The 16,533-nt window shown below is 40.8% G+C and overlaps 2 protein-coding genes across 2 annotated transcripts in view; one reads left to right on the top strand and one right to left on the bottom strand.

Annotated features, from left to right (window-relative positions):
- ZCCHC9 (zinc finger CCHC-type containing 9) lies at nucleotides 1-7,574 on the top strand. The gene is made up of 6 exons (XM_060761723.2): nucleotides 1-88; nucleotides 3,808-4,190; nucleotides 4,686-4,836; nucleotides 5,006-5,098; nucleotides 6,035-6,103; nucleotides 6,960-7,574. Exons 2-6 carry the CDS (start codon nucleotides 3,834-3,836, stop codon nucleotides 7,076-7,078), a joined length of 789 nt encoding a protein of 262 aa, XP_060617706.1. The 5' UTR covers nucleotides 1-88; nucleotides 3,808-3,833; the 3' UTR covers nucleotides 7,079-7,574.
- A 1,992-nt stretch (nucleotides 7,575-9,566) lies between these two features.
- The window catches only part of ACOT12 (acyl-CoA thioesterase 12), a 42,891-nt gene continuing 35,924 nt past the window's right edge, over nucleotides 9,567-16,533 (bottom strand). Inside the window, exons 13-15 of the mRNA XM_060761722.2 lie at nucleotides 13,941-14,054; nucleotides 11,759-11,882; nucleotides 9,567-9,916 (exon numbers count right to left, since the gene is read on the bottom strand). Of these exons, the coding sequence (XP_060617705.2) occupies nucleotides 9,785-9,916; nucleotides 11,759-11,882; nucleotides 13,941-14,054 (370 nt within the window). The 3' untranslated portion in view covers nucleotides 9,567-9,784. The remainder of the gene's footprint in view (nucleotides 9,917-11,758; nucleotides 11,883-13,940; nucleotides 14,055-16,533) is intronic.

The following is a 16,533-nucleotide window of genomic DNA, read 5'->3' as shown; positions in this document are numbered from 1 at the left end:
TCAGAGAGCGGAAGCGGAAGTAGCTTTCCCCCCCACGCGCTTGGGTTCTAGGAAGAGCCAGCCACCAGGAAGGATTTTGGTTTGAGTGGTAAGCACGGAAGGGGGAATTGGGGAGGCAGGCGTTCAGTGGCCCGGAGGTGAGGGGAGATGCCAGTCACACAGAGAAAGAAGTAACACCATGGATTGGGAGCATTTAGGTCGATGTTACAAGGCTTCCCCTTTTCTTTCTGCCTCATCTTCCCCTAGAGAATCATAGAATCAAAGAGTTGGAAGAGGCCTCATGGGCCATCCAGTCCAACCCCCTGCCAAGAAGCAGGAATATTGCATTCAAATCACCCCTGACAGATGGCCATCCAGCCTCTGTTTAAAAGCTTCCAAAGATGGAGCCTCCACCACACTCCGTGGCAGAGAGTTCCACTGCTGAACGGCTCTCACAGTCAGGAAGTTCTTCCTCATGTTTAGATGGAATCTCCTCTCTTGTAGTTTGAAGCCATTGTTCCTTTGCGTCCTAGTCTCCAGGGAAGCAGAAAACAAGCTTGCTCCCTCCTCCCTGTGGCTTCCTCTCACATATTTATACATGGCTGTCATATCTCCTCTCAGCCTTCTCTTCTTCAGGCTAAACATGCCCAGCTCCTTAAGCCGCTCCTCATAGGGCTTGTTCTCCAGACCGCTGATCATTTTAGTCACCCTCCTCTGGACACATTCCAGTTTGTCAATATCTCTCTTGAATTGTGGTGCCCAGAATTGGACACAATATTCCAGGTGTGGTCTAACCAAAGTGGAATAGAGGGGTAGCATTACTTCCCTAGATCTAGACACTATTCTCCTATTAATGCAGGCCAAAATCCCATTGGCTTTTTTGCCGCCACATCACATTGTTGGCTCATGTTTAACTTGTTGTCCATGAGGACTCCATGGATAAACTTGGGCCCTCCAGGTGTTTTGGACTGCAACTCCCACAATTCCTAACAGCTACAGATTGCAAAGACTCTCCACCAGAGAGTATAACCCAGACTTGGGCCCTCCAGGTGTTTTGGAACTCAACTCCCACAATTCCTAACAGCTACAGATTGCAAAGACTCTCCACAGAGAGTATAACCCAAGCATGGGCAAACTTGGGCCCTACAGATGTTTTGGACCACAACTCTCATAATTAATCATTGCTACAGATTGCAAGGACTCCCCACCAGAGAGTATAACCCAGGCATGGGGAAATTGGGCCCTCCAGGTGTTTTGGACCACAACTCCCACAATTCCTAACAGTTACAGATTGCAAAGACTCCCCACCAGAGACTATAACCCAGGCATGGGCAAAATTGGGCCCTCCAGGTGTTTTGGACTGCAACTCCCACAATTCCTACCAGCTACAGATCACAAATACTCTCCACCAGAGAGTATAACCCAGGCATGGGCAGACTTGGGCCCTCCAGGTGTTTTGGACCACATCTCCCACAATTCCTAACAGCTACAGATTGCAAAGACTCCACCAGAGAGTATAATCCAGGTTTGGGCAGACTTGGGCCCTCCAGGGGTTTTGGACCACAACTCCCACAATTCCTAACAGCTACAGATTGCAAAGACTCTCCACCAGAGAGTATAACCCAGGTTTGGGCAGACTTGGGCCCTCCAGGTGTTTTGGACCACAACTCCCATAATTCCTAACAGCTACAGATTGCAAAGACTCTCCACCAGAGAGTATAACCCAGGTTTGCGCAGACTTGGGCCCTCCAGGTGTTTTGGACCACAACTCCCACAATTCCTAACAGCTACAGATTGCAAAGACTCTCCACCAAAGAGTAAAACCCAGGTTTGGGCAGACTTTGGCCCTCCAGATGTTTTGGACCACAACTCCCACAATTCCTAACAGCTACAGATTGCATAGACTCTCCACCAGAGAGTATAACCCAGGTTTGGGCAGACTTGGGCCCTCCAGATGTTTTGGAACTCAACTCCTACAATTCCTAACAGCTACAGATTGCAAAGACTCCACCAGAGAGTATAACCCTGACATGGGCAGACTTAGGCCCTCTAGGTGTTTTGGACCACAACTCCCACAATTCCTAACAGCTGTTCCGATGTGCCTTTCCAGAATAGGAATCCTCCAACAAGTCCCAGAAGCACTTTATTAGAAATTAAGATTGTTGGCACACTGCACTTAACCCCATAATCCTTACATACCACCTGTCACGTCAGCACTTTTAATCTGTACCCATTACTCTTGCCTGGCCCAGTTTTATTGTGTCCTGGTGTATTGTTTTATTGCTTGTTGTTTAATATTGCTTTAACTGTTTTTAATTTGCTTTAGGTTGTGTATTGTTATGTTGTGTTTTGTGGCCTTGGCCTTTGTAAGCCGTATCGAGTCCTTCGGGAGATGCTAGCGGGGTACAAATAAAGATAATAATAATAATAATAATAATAATAATAATAATAATAGCTACATATTGCAAAGACTCTCCACCAGAGAGTATAACCCAGACATGGGCAAACTTCGGCCCTCCAAGTGTTTTGGACTACAACTCCAAAACACCTGTAGTTGAAGTCCAAAACACCTGGAGGGCCGAAGTTTTCCCAGGCCTGATCTAAAACATTTGCTGATTAACCTGAAAAAGTAAGCTATAAGGGAGCAATTGTTATTTCCCAATATAATTTTTTCCTAATGTCCTGAGCACTTTTCAGAAATACATCAACAATGGTTAAGAAAAATCTCAATTTTTGGTGTAGAAATAGGTTGAATATTGCAATCACATTGAAGCATAGGTTGATGGCACAAAAATGGTCTGAAAAGTCTTGTGTGTCTTGTGTTTTTATTTACCCGCCATATTTTTGCATGTTGAATTTGTAAATAGTAATAATGTTGGGTTGTCGTGAGTTTTCTGAGCTGTATGGCCGTGTTCCAGAAGCATTCTTGGCTGACATTTTGCCCACATCTATGGCAGCCATCCACAGAGGTTGTGAGGTCTGCTGGAAACATGGCAGATGAAGTTATATATCTGTGAACTAAAGTCCAGGGTGGGAGAAAGAACTCTTGTCTGTTGGAGGCAAGTGTGAATATTGCAATTGGCCACCTTGATTAGCATTGAATGGTCTTGCAGCTTCAAAGACTGGCTGATTCCTGCCTGGAGAATCCTTTGTTGGGAGGTTTTAGCTGGCCCTTATTGTTTCATGTCAGGAATTCCCCTGTTGTTTGAGTGTTTACTTACTGCCCTGATTATAGAGGTTTTTTTTAATATTGGTAGCCAGATTTTCCTCCTTTCTGTTGAAATAATCCACATGCTTGTGGATTTCGATGGCTTCTGTTGAAATTGTCCACATGCTTGTGGATTTCGATGTAGTCTAACATGGTGATTGTTAGAATAGTACAGCATTTCTGTGTTCTCCAATAATATGCTACGTCCAGGTTGGTTCATCAGGTGGCCTGCTAGGGCTGACTTCTCTTGTTGAAGTAGTCTGCAGTGCCTTTCATGTTCCTTGATTTGTGTTTGGGCAATGCTGTGTTTGGTGGTCCCTATGTAGACTTGTCCACAGCTGTATGGTATACAGTAGACTCCTGCAGAGGTGAGAGGATCCTTCTTGTCCTTTGCTGAATGTAGCATTTGTTGGATTTTCTTAGTGAGTCTATAGATCGTTTGTAGGTTGTGTTTTTTCATTAGCTTCCCTATGCAGTCAGTGGTTCCCTTGATGTATGGTAAGAACATTTTTTTCTCTGTGTGGATCATGGTCATATAGCCCGGAAAGCTCACAGCAACCCAGTGATTCTGGCCATGAAATCTTTCGACAACACAGTAATAACCTTTCTCTCTACTAAAGACTTATAGGAAATACTTCATGAAGTCATGACCCGGTGGGCTCGATCAAATGTCACCCACAGTAAGAAGGCTCTGGATGCAACACCATGGGAAGATATGAAAAATGATGCTGGAAATGCAAAAAAGGATGACAGAAAGACTTTTGGTAACAAGCTTTCTGTAAAGGGTACCCAGGAGAAGAAGAAAAATAAGAAGAAAAAAGACTATTTGAATGAAGATGTCAATGGCTTTATGGAATATTTGAAACAGAACTCACAAGCATTACATAATGGACAGGTGATCAACAGCCATGAAGTAAGGGAAGAGATAGCAACAGCTTTGAAAAAAGACCAGCGTCGAGAAGGGAGGAGAATAAAAAGACAAGAAGTAAAGAAGAATGCAATGGTAAGATGCTGTTTTGTCATCTTTCACTGTGCATTTTTCTTCTTTACAGAACAAACAGAGCACTTCATCTACATGCAGATAAAAATATTTGACTTTAAAGGTTTTTCTTAATGGAAACTGTATTTCGTTTTATTTTAAAACCCATTCTTAACTCATTTACATTGGCACCCAGATACGGGGCCACAAATACTGGCATCCTTATCAGCTTGTCTAGTGGTGTCTGGTGATATCAAGAGCTCAAGTACAACCTACTCTCAGGTACTATAGTGGGGAAGGCTGGTGTACATAATACTCTATTTAGGGTACATCTGTATGGGGCTTGGCAATGAAGGTGTTTAATGGCTGTAGCAAAAGAGATGCTTGGTTTAGGAGCATGCTGGCAATAATAATAATCCAGAGGTGGAGGGAAGAATATTTTTTGAAAACTGTTGGAAAAAGAGACCAGTGAGTCTGATTTCTCTTGCTTACTTCACATTTCATTTTGTATTTTCAAAGGTGTGCTTCCATTGCAGACAGCCGGGACATGGAGTTGCAGATTGCCCGGCTGTACTTGAAAGCCAGGATATGGGAACTGGAATTTGTTTCCGCTGTGGCTCTACAGAACATGAAATCAGCAAATGCAGAGCAAAAATAGACCCAGCTCTTGGTATGTATAATTTAAACACTCTGTATAAAGTGCTTGCTAGAAGTTTTTGTTTCTTAAAATGTTTCAGGGATAAAAGTATCCCAGATAACAGTACACTTTGTTCAATTTAGTGCTTACTGTGACTTCAGGATCATTATTTCTATCCTAATACACTGTTAAATGTTTTCAGGAGAATTTCCATATGCAAAATGCTTTATTTGTGGTGAGATGGGACATCTCTCCCGGTCATGTCCTGATAATCCTAAAGGACTCTATGCACAAGGTAAGAATAACTCATTTCAGATCCCATAATTTTTCAAAACAAACACAATTAATGGATTCACTTTGCTTTTTTTGGGAATAACTTGGATTGAAAGGGAGAGAGCACATAGGACACTTCTTGCCCTTTTGAAAGCTTTTGTCTCTTTCCAGCACTTTCCCCACTCCTATCACTACTTTATCTTATTATAAAATCAATTCTCTTCATAATTTCTTTTCAGAATATTTATGGGGACAAATAACAAAATGTCAGCTTTCAGGAATACAGGACTGCAGTGTTCATTTATTCTTTCTGCATATTGACCATATTCATCTTGATTCACCAAATATTTTACATACCTGAGTTGTACATACAAAATGGCTTTTTATTGCCTCCCTCCCCTGTATGACACTGATGGTCCCACTACATCAGACATGGGCAAACATAGGTCTTCACTCCAGGTGTTTTGGACTTCAACTCCCACAATTCCTAAGTGGCTGAAGGGGGAAAGGAAAGGGCCTGAGGCTGTTAGGAATTGTGGAAGTTGAAATCCAAAACACTTGGAGGGAAGGTCCAAGTTTGCCCATGCTTGCTGTAGACTTAATATAGTTTGGAACCTCCCATTCACAAGGAGACGATGAATTCTTATGTGAAGGAGATTTTTCATTTCATTGACATTTAGATTCATTTTTTCCTTGCCGTGTATCAAATAAGGAGGACTCTACTCCATGAAACTTACACTACAATAAATCTGTTCAGTTTATCAGCAAAAAAAGTGAAAGGTTTTATGTATTCTTTGTTTCAGCCTTGAAATATTGATTTGAAGGTAGGAAAGAACAAAAAAAGTGAAAACACTTTTTTACTTTCTTTCACTGATGCATTGTTTATTATGAAATTATGTGTATCTTATAATAATTGATACATTACAGTAAACTATATTTACTTTTTGTTCTTCTATAGGAGGGTCTTGTAGGATCTGTGGATCTGTGGAGCACTTCAAAAAAGACTGCCCAGAGAATCAAAGCTCAGGTGGGAATCCAATGTTTTTCAAAGAGCACTTGAAATGTTCCGTAACACTATGTAACAAAATTTGAAAAAAAATGTCTCTGGTTTGAAAGTTTTATTTCCTGTTTAATTGTGTGGTACTTACTTTGAAAGCAGCTGTTATACACCTGAAACTTCATTTTTGTTGCTGCCACAAACTATGTTGAATTGGTTGAGACTCTGTGAGATATTAATTGAAAAACTATAGCAAAATGTGCTACAGGATGTCCTGCAAAAACAAAGTTTTTGCAGTTTAGTAACTTTTCCCCATGTTTTTATGATAGACCCAATTAGGAAATGACATTTATATCCCAGGAACAAAAACATGTGTTGCAGTACATATTTAATCAACTTTGGCTGCTATATCTGAGTTATAAACAGAATTCAACAATCCTTGATATTTTTTCATCTAATGATGATGTGTTTTTACATCACAATAGATCTTTAATTGGATATGTAAAGTTAAGTCTATGCCCCTCAAACAGTCAAGGCTTAAGTGTAAGTTCTATTATATTACAGGAGATTTTATGTAAAGAGGAATATGGAGCAGTAGATAGTATTACAATTTTCTTATCAAACATACTTTGCTTGGTAAATGGTGACTGATGGTTTGATATGTAATATATTAAGAGCAGTTTTAAATCAGCACACTTTTATAAAAGCTAAACTCATTTGATGTGGTTCCAGCAGGAATAAAAACGAAGAGGGATAAAAAAGGTGATAAATACTGACACTAGGTTGAATTGCTGGATTTCATAGGATAGTTTCTCAAAATCCATGCCATATATCTTCAATATAATATGGAGTTCATTTTTCAATGTATTTCTCTTTTGTTTCACAGATTGTGTGGTAACTGTTGGACGGTGGATCAAAGGAATGAGTGCAGATTATCAAGAAACCTTAGAGAGCCCCAAACAGCAAAAACCTAAACAGAAACAATCTAAAGTTGTTAACTTCTGACACCTTGTTTCTAGCAACATCCATTGTGATGATTTTCACAGTAAAAGATGTCCTAAAAACCAGCAGTGCCCGGAAATGCCATATCTGAAGGATTCACTTGACTGAGGTGATGAGGGTGAAATCCTAATCTAAAGGGAACTTCCAAGAAAATTTGGTGGGTCATGCCAAAAAATACAAGACCATGGCATATGCCAAAGAACATTCACTCTCAAGGGGGACATGAACTGGTTTCTGCTGATATCAAATTGAACTTCATTAGATTTAAATAACTCTGTACTGATTTTCCTGGAAATTGAACTAATACAATTGTAAACCAACCATAACATGGATTTTGTTTCCTGAGATATAAAGCATAAGACCCTTGAAGATCTTACATTTATTGTAACATAGCAGAGCTTCTATTCCTACCTTTTCCAACCTTTCTAACCACTTTCAGTGGTTGTAGTTCATTATGATTACAATATTAAGTGCAGAATAAAACAACTATTATTTTTAATTTTATTTTGGATTGTTCTGTTCTAGGATATACATTGAGCTTCTGTAATATTTTAGCTTCTATGCAATTATTTGAAGAAAGGGATGGAAGTAAAAATGTGCTCGGTGGCAGTACATGAGCATTTAGAATCCCTGACTAGGAGCTGAAGTACGTCTCTCAACATTTGCATTTCCTATTGTGTTGCTTCCTTTTTACTTTTTTGCATTATCTCAGTGGATAATGTGAACTCTCACCGGAGCCCTTGGTGGTGCAATGGGTAAAAACCTGTTGCCATGTTTTGAATCTGGGAAGAGCAGGTTGAGCTCCCTGTCAGCTCCAGCTCCCCATGTGGGGACATGAAAAAAACCTACCACAAGGATGGTAAAACATCAAATATCCTTGGGAAGTCTAACTTGGCCATGGTAGTCCACGCTCTGGTTACATCCCGTATAGACTACTGCAACGCACTCTACGTGGTGTTGCCTTTGAAGACTGTCCGGAAGCTTCAGCTGGTCCAACAGTCGGCAGCCAGGTTACTAACAGGAGCAGCTCTCAGGGAGCATACAACCCCCCTTTTGCGCCAGCCCCACTGGCTGCCGGTTTGCTACCTGGCACAATTCAAAGTGCTGGCTTTGGCCTATAAAGCCCTAAATGGTTCTGGCCCAATTTACCTGTCCGAACACATCTCCCCTTATGAACCATTTAGAACTTTAAGATCGTCTGGGGAGCCCCTGCTCTCGGTCCCACCTTCGTCACAAGTATGTCTGGCGGGGACAAGAGACGGCCTTCTCAGTGGTGGCTCCTTGGCTATGGAACACCCTCCCAAGGGAGATCAGATCAGCTTCTTCGCTCCTAACATTTTGGAAAAAACTCAAGACATGGCTATTTGAGCAAGCATTTGCAAATATTGAGCAACGGGCATAGGAATCGGAATAACTACACAATGAGACTGCACAATGTTTTTAATGAGAATTTATTGATTTATGTTTTATTGTTATGATTTTATTGATGTTAACGTTTTTATATTGTACTTGTGTTTCTATGGCATTGAATTTTGCCTTGTAAACCGCCTCAGGTCACCGGAAGGCTGAGAGGGGTGGTATACAAATGTAGTAAATAAATATCTTCACTGGAATAGAGGAAATCTGGAAGAGCAGACCCTGGCCTCTGAGCCTGGCCAGCCCACAAACGTGATTTCAAGAGAGTTCCTGACCTATGGCAAATGCACAGTTTTTGCAAGCAGGAAATTATTGTTCCTCCCTCTATTTCATTCTGTTGGTGTCCCTGTCACCAAATATCTGGATTTCACTGAGGTTCTCACATTGAAGAACAAGATAGGATTTGTCTGTAAGTGCATTCTACATAATTCCGTATAGCTCTGCAAACCATAGGTATGCAAAACACTGAAAACTAATCACTTAAATTGTTTTGCTTGGGGGTGGGAGTTGAAATCTGTACCAATAGAAGATGCCAAGCAATGCAATTCCAAAATCGTAAAATACATGTTTTGATACCTAACCATATTTGGTTCTTAAGGTAAAGGTAAAGGTTTCCCCTTGACATTAAGTCTGGTCGTGTCAGGCTCTGGGGGGTGGTGCTCATCTACATTTCTAAGCCAAAGAGCTGGCATTGTCCATAGATGCCTCCAAGGTGATGTGGCCAACATGACTGCATGGAGCACCATTATCTTCCTGCCGAAGCTGTCGCTATTGATCCACTCATATTTGCATGTTTTCGAACTGTTAGATTGGCTGAAGCTGGGGCTAACAGTGGGAGCTCACTCTGCTCCCTGGATTAGAACTGCCGACCTTTCGGTCAGCAAGTTCAGAAGCTCAGCAGTTTAACCCACTGAAATGAACAGCAGAACGGTTAAATTCTTTACAAAAATGTATACTTACATGCAAGACACTTTAGAAAAGCAGTAATCTTTCATTACATTAAAAGTATATATTGTATTGACAAACATTCTGAGGAATCCAAAATAATTAATGACATGTTAAAGTGTTAAAAGATCAAGTATTCAGTGGAGACTTGGATCATGTGGCACATTGTGCTATGACAGTTTAATAATAAAATTCCTGATTATAAACTACATGGCAGATCGTTTGCAAGATTGTAAACATTACTGTGCTTGTCCATTTAGAAGAGTTAGAATGACTGTTAGTCATTTTCAAGTACCTCAAATAGTATTAACAAAGCCAATGACTCAAAAGCAGGACTCAACAGTGGTGCTAAAGGCAGTTCATCTTTTTGCTCTCCGATTCTAAAAAGTGAATGTATAGGGAAGCTGTATCTTCAGTTAATTTCAACAGGCCAACAAGATTTGCAGCAAAACAAGGAGTACCTTGGAAGAAGCAAGATACCTGTAAAATAGAGAAAGGAAAATTTGTGTCATTTCTCAAGAAAAGAAGCAGTGAGATCATCTAAGCCTACTTCTTACACATTAGTGAATCAATCCTGGCTGGTCAGAGTGCAACTATGTTTATAATTTTCAGTTGTCAGCTTGCCAGATTTTGTGGATCTGAGGAACACACTCACATGACCATGCAACTCGATTGATTCTGGTGGCAAGGGAATTTAAATATTCTTGCACTCAAAGCATATATAAAAACAATAGATATTTGACATTGTAAGTCTGCTTCTAGGGGCCAAGCTGCACAAATCATTGTTTTCCTTTCTGGCTTTTAAAGTTATAGAAGATACCAGTTCTGTGTTGTCAAAGGCTTTCATGGCCAGAATCGCTGGGTTACTGTGAGTTTTCCAGACTGTATGGCCATGTTCCATAATAATAATAATAATAATAATAATAATAATAATAATAATAATAATAATTTTTATACCCTGCCAACGTTTCCCCAAGGGGACTCGGACCGGCTTACATGAGGCCAAGCCCAACAATACAGCAATGCAAATAAACGACAATAAAATATAAAAATAAAATACAAGAAACAATATAAATAAGCACATCAAACAACGTAAAATTACAATAATTTAAACACAGAAAATAAATCACAGTGGGCAGGGCCAATAGCAAGGATTAAAAGTTTAAAACACTGGGTGAGAAGGCAATGTAATGCATCTGGACAGGAGATCAGAGGGACGAAAGTAGGGTTTAATTGCACTAGTAGGTAGAAAATAAAGTGCTTCCGAGGGCATTTTATGAAGGATTTGGTCAGGTCAGGGGTTGTAGTTCAGTTAATCATTCCTTGAAGGCACACTGGAACAGCCAAGTTTTCAAGCTCTTCCTAAAGACTGCCAGGGTGGGGGCTTGCCTAATTTCTCTGGTGAGGAATTTTAGAGCTGAGGGGCCACCACAGAGAAGGCCCTCTCCCTCATCCCCACAAGTCGCACTTGCGATGGAGGCAGGAGCATGAGAAGGGCCTCAGAAGCATTTTATCCTGACATTTCACCCACATCTATAGCAGGCATCCTCAGAGGCTGAGAGGTTGGTTGGAAGGCAAATGAGGTTTATATATCTGGAATGTTTCAGGCAAGTGTGAATGTTGCAATTGGCCACCTTGATTAGCACTTTTCAGCTTCAAAGCCTGGCTGCTTCCTGCCAGGGAATCTGACTACCAGTATTAAAAAAAACTCTAGTATAAGCACAGCAAATAAAGAACGACACTCAGAAAACGGGAATTCTGGGCATGAAACAATTGGGGCCAGCTAACACCTCCCAACAAAGGATTTACTCTTTCTGATCTATGAGATTCAGTGTGGTTTAAAGGGCTATACAGTACTTAATTTGGGAAGTAGAATCATACAGAACTATTTACACATACTCAAATACTATTAGACTTATGATCTTGTAATTGTTTTGTGATAATAGAACCATTGTGTTCTGTGGTGCTAGGCTTGCCATATCATTCTGTGCTGCAGAATGATATGGCCATCCTCTTCCTGGCAGGGAGTGACAGTACTGCAAATAGTCTTGACACAACACCACAGACGTTCCTGCTTCTGCTCATTGCACCGTTGGTCTCTGGCGGGAAGAGGCTGGTCATGTCATCCTGCAGCATCCCACCTGCCAGCTGTATACTCAGAACAGGAGACTCAGGACAGCTGGGTCAGGACATGGAACGTGGCTGTGATCTTGTAGCTATGCGTCCACTGCAGGACCTTAGCTGTTCTCCTAAATCAGACTTATCTTTGGAAAGAGGAAACAGCAAATAAGCAAACATCAAATGACAAATAAAGCTGCTTACCAAAGAGGAGTTCCCATTGCTATAGATCAGGAATCCTGCACATTGGATGCCACTTCTGAGGTTCTCGTTAGAAGGTGGGAAAGCTTTCAAGGCAATTGGCTTCACAGCTATTATATAAGGGTCCCTGAATGTATTAAAAGTGAAATTGAAGCCTTATAACAAAACTGTAAGCTGTCAAAATGCGATTTTCTCCACTTATTAAAGTGATAACACTTAAAGCTAAGGTTTGTGTATGTGTCTTTAAGTCACCTGTTGACTTAAGATAACCCCGTGAATTCCATGTGTTTTCTTAGGCAAGGTAGACTCAGGAGAGCTGGGACATGGAACCTGGCTGTGATCTTGTAGTTATACCTCCAATCAGAGCACACAACTCTTGTCTGGAGCCAATTTTGCCCCCCAGAGCTTGTAAAATCAAAACTTTGGAGTTTGGCCCTGCAACTACCAAAATGTGTCCCCAATGTCATTCTACAACTGGAGACAGGTTTCATGAAAGTGGAGGGCAGAGTGTGAGTGATTATATTCAATCACTGGCTCAGAATATCCCACACTCTTCTTGGTCTTGCCCTGCTAACCATGAATGATGACTTCCAGTCCACATAGAAACAGGCAGTAGCAACAAAAATCACATCACTGGGCTTCTCTCCAGGGTTGCTACTCAGTATGGAATACAATCAAGCCAAAGCACTAATCAAACAACGTATCTCAGACACAGAGTGCCAATTGGATTTAGCCTACACCCCAACTTTTATTGTCAATGAGGCCAGCAGATATCTCACCTCCCCTATGGCATACTTAACAAATCTAGAGGTTCTCCATCATTGGAGGGCCTTCACCACAGCTTGATGTCACACCCTCCCATCAGCTATACTTGAGGGCCGATACTGGAAGACAGAGAGACTCTGCCCCTGTGACTCGGGCCAAATAGTAACAATTGAGCATGTGCTCCTCCAGTACCTGTTCTACAGGGACATTCGATCCAGACTCATCTTGCCTTTCTATATAATTACCCAGGCCATTCAGGACAATTTATTTATTTATTCATTTACATCATTTTTATCCCACCCATTTCAGCCTGAAGGCGACTCAGGGTGGCATACAGATCGGCAACAATTAGATGTCGTATATAAAAACATACATATGTTGGTTAAAACAATTAAATCACATCCCAATACATATAAAAACCATAAAAACTATAAACTCTATAAAAAACAGTGTTTTCCAATCCAGTTCCTCATCTGTATACATTGTCTTTAGGTGTTCTGTATTCATATTCCAGCCATGTTTTCACTCTTTTTTTAAAAGTCAGGAGGGAGGGAGCCAATCTAATGTTCCTGGGCAGGGAGTTCCACAGTCGAGGGACCACCACTGAGAAGGCCCTTTCTCTCATTCCCGCTAGATGCGCCTGTGAGGGAGTGGGGATTGAGAGCAGACGATCTTAAATGTCTAGAAGGTTCATAGGAGGAGATGCGTTTGGGTAAATAAGCAGAGCCGGAACCATTCAGGGCTTTATAGGCTAAAGCCAACACTTTTACATCACCCTGCTGCTCTCAGATACCAACTCAGTTATAATCTACAGTATAATGCTGCCAAGTTTTGTGCAGCAGCATTTAAAATCTGCTGGGTGATGACTCGTTTCAAAAGTTAGCAATCTATCAGCTAACTGAAATGTAAATCAGTGTTCCCCCGCCCTCAGTCCCTAGATTTGTGTCCTGAATGCTCCTACCCCTTAATCAATCTCCTTCCCTCTCCATCCCTTTCCCTTCTATAATTTTTATGCGTTGGCCATCAACATACCTCTATTTTCTAGCCTTTTATATTTTAATGTACAATGCTTTTATGAAACTGTACCCAACTCTCCGTATGCTGATCTCTGACCATAATAAAGATTTTTTATTTGAAGGTATACTCAAGAAGTGTTTTTGCCAGTCCCTTCCTCTGAAATACAGCTGACAGCATTTGGTTGTTGTTGTTTACACCCCACTTTTTCCCTCTATTTATTGGTAGTCTCTCATCCAAGTTCTAACCAGACCTGACCCTGCTTAGCTTCCAGGATCAGACATATTCTGGTGCCTTTAAGGCCCTTAGGGCCCTTAATGTACTTGTCAGAAAACAATACATCACTTAACCTATGTATGCAAGAGGAGAATAAGTTTAAATGCTTTAAATCTGCACAGTTACTTACCCAGTTCTACAAGGCTTTCTTTGTGATACAAGAATGGGGAAATCATGAATTAATGGGGAGGCAATCTGGTAAATTTTGTCCTCTTTTGTCACACTCTCTATGAGCTTACATGTTCTGTATGTAGATAAGGCAAACAGAAATGGAAATTTGGTATCAGAGATGTCAAGTAAATACCAATTAGGAGACATGTTCAATTGTGGTTGGAAATGAACATTTCTTTTCAAATTAATTAATTGTTGACACTGCTTTTGCTACATATATGTTCATTTCTCAATAGACAAATCAACAGGTTGGCAGAAAGGAGCAAAAGGTGAAGAGTTGTTTCTCATTACCATTCAAAGATATTAAGTAGGCTTTTGTTAACCTTTGCCTAAGCAGTTTTATCTTACAATGTTTTTGCTCCCCCTTTTGCTCCATTTTCAAATGCATTCCTGGTAGCATTTTTGAAAGAGGCAGTTGTTTACTTTATTAATGAAGTCAAGCCACAACAAGAAGTATGCACCATTTTTGAGTTGTAATGAAAAATGCAATCTTTTGAATGTTGTTCAGTAAGGCCACTGACTTTAGTAGGGCTTTCTCCTGAGGAAATCTGTTTAGGGTTGCAGACTAACATTGCATCTCCAGCAGGCATGGGCAAAGTTGGGTCCTCCAGTTGTTTTGGACTTCAACTCCCACAATTCCTAACAGCCTCAGGCCCTTTCCTTTCCCCCCTCAGCCACTTGAGGAATTGTGAGAGTTGAAGTTCAAACCACCTGGAGGACCCAAGTTTGCCCATGCCTGATCTACACTCTAGAATGAATGCAGTCTGACATCACTTTAATTGCCACGGCTCAATGCGATGAAATCCTTGGGGCTGTGGTTTAGTGAGGGCACCAGGATTCTGGCTGAGAAAACTAAAGACCTTGTAAAACTAAACTCCCACTAAGTTACCTTTCAGTTTTTTTATATTATTATTATTTTACTGACATAAAAACACAGTATGACACAGCAAATGAAATATATATGCTGGATTTCGTATCATAAAATCACAAGTTGAATACTTCCCAAGCGTTTAGGACTATGTGATACATTTTTGAATAATGCAAGTAAGGCGACCTTTTGCAGTTGACAGATTGTGATTTTGTCAATGTTTATTGTTTCCAAATGCGGGCTGAGATCTTTTGGCATGGGAACCAGTGTGCTAATTACCACTGGGACCACCTGTACTGGTTTATGCCAGAGCCTTTGCAGTTCAGTTTTGAGGTCTTAATAACGGCTGAGTTTTTCCTGTTGTTTTTCATCAATTCGACTGTCACCTGGTATGGCAACATCAATAATCCAAACATCATCATCATCATCATCATCATTATCATCATCATCATCATCATCATCATTACTATTAGAAACACAACAAGGTGAGTCCACAGCAATCAAGATCACTCTGCCGGCTGTTGTATTGGATCACACGTCAGACACTTCCCAAGTGTCCAGGACTGTGGGATGTATTGGCGAATAATGCGTGCAGATCCCAGTAAGGTGGCCTTTTGCAGCTGACAGATTGTAATTTTGTCAGCGCTGATTGTATTTAAGTGCAGGCCAAGGTCTTTAGGCACTGCACCCAGTGTGCCGATAACCAATGGGACCACCTTTACTGGCTTGTGCCAGAGTATTTGCAGTTCAATCTTTAAATCCTCATATTATGTCAGCTTTTCTATTAGTTTGTCTTCCATCCTGCTGTCACCTGTGATTGCAACATCAACAATCCATACTTTGTTTTTTAACATGTTCGTGAGGTCAGGAGTATTGTGCTCCAAAACTCCGTCTGTCTGAATTCGGAAGTCCCAGAGTAGTTTGAGGTGTTCATGTTCTGTAACTTTTTCAGGCTTGTGATCCCACCAGTTCTTTGTCACAGGCACATGGAGTTTGTGGCACAAGTTCCAATGAATCATCTAAGCAATGGTGTTATGCCTCTGCTTGTAGTCTGTCTGTGCAATCTTCTTGCAGCAGCTGAGGATATGATCTATTATTTCATCTGCTTCCTTGCAGAGTCTACACTTGGGATCTGTCATCAACTTTTCAATTCTGGTCTTGATGGCATTGGTCCTAATGGCTTGTTCTTGGGCTGCCAGAATCAGGCCCTCTGTCTCCTTTTTCAAAGTTCCATTTGTGAGCCACAGCCATGTTTTTTCTTTGTCAATCTGGTTCTTAATTTTCCCCAGGAACTATCCATGGGGACCTTTCTTTTGCCAATTTTCTCTTTACGGTATTCACTCTTTGTCTTTTGCACTTTCAGCAGTTTACTACTATTGACTTCCCTCAATGTTGGCTCTTGAATGCATTTCACATATTTATTTATTTATTTATTTATTTTATTTGCTTTATTTTTATACCGCATTTTTCAGCCTAATTCGGCGACTCAATGCGGTTTACAATACAATTTATATAACAATAACAATTAGTTAAAACACAACATACACGACAGACAATACAAAGCAACACAACATAGTCATCAACGCCTCAGTAAAAATCAGATTCCGTTCTCATAATCCTTCTACCGTTCCTTTGTTCATTTATACCGTCTTCATGAGTTCAGTTGCATTGTTAGCCGAACGCT

This window comes from Anolis sagrei, chromosome 2 (genome assembly GCF_037176765.1).
Source record: "Anolis sagrei isolate rAnoSag1 chromosome 2, rAnoSag1.mat, whole genome shotgun sequence".
Lineage (NCBI taxonomy): Eukaryota > Metazoa > Chordata > Lepidosauria > Squamata > Dactyloidae > Anolis > Anolis sagrei.
Note: the sequence above shows the minus strand (reverse complement) of the source record. Positions and strands in the feature narration are given on the sequence as shown.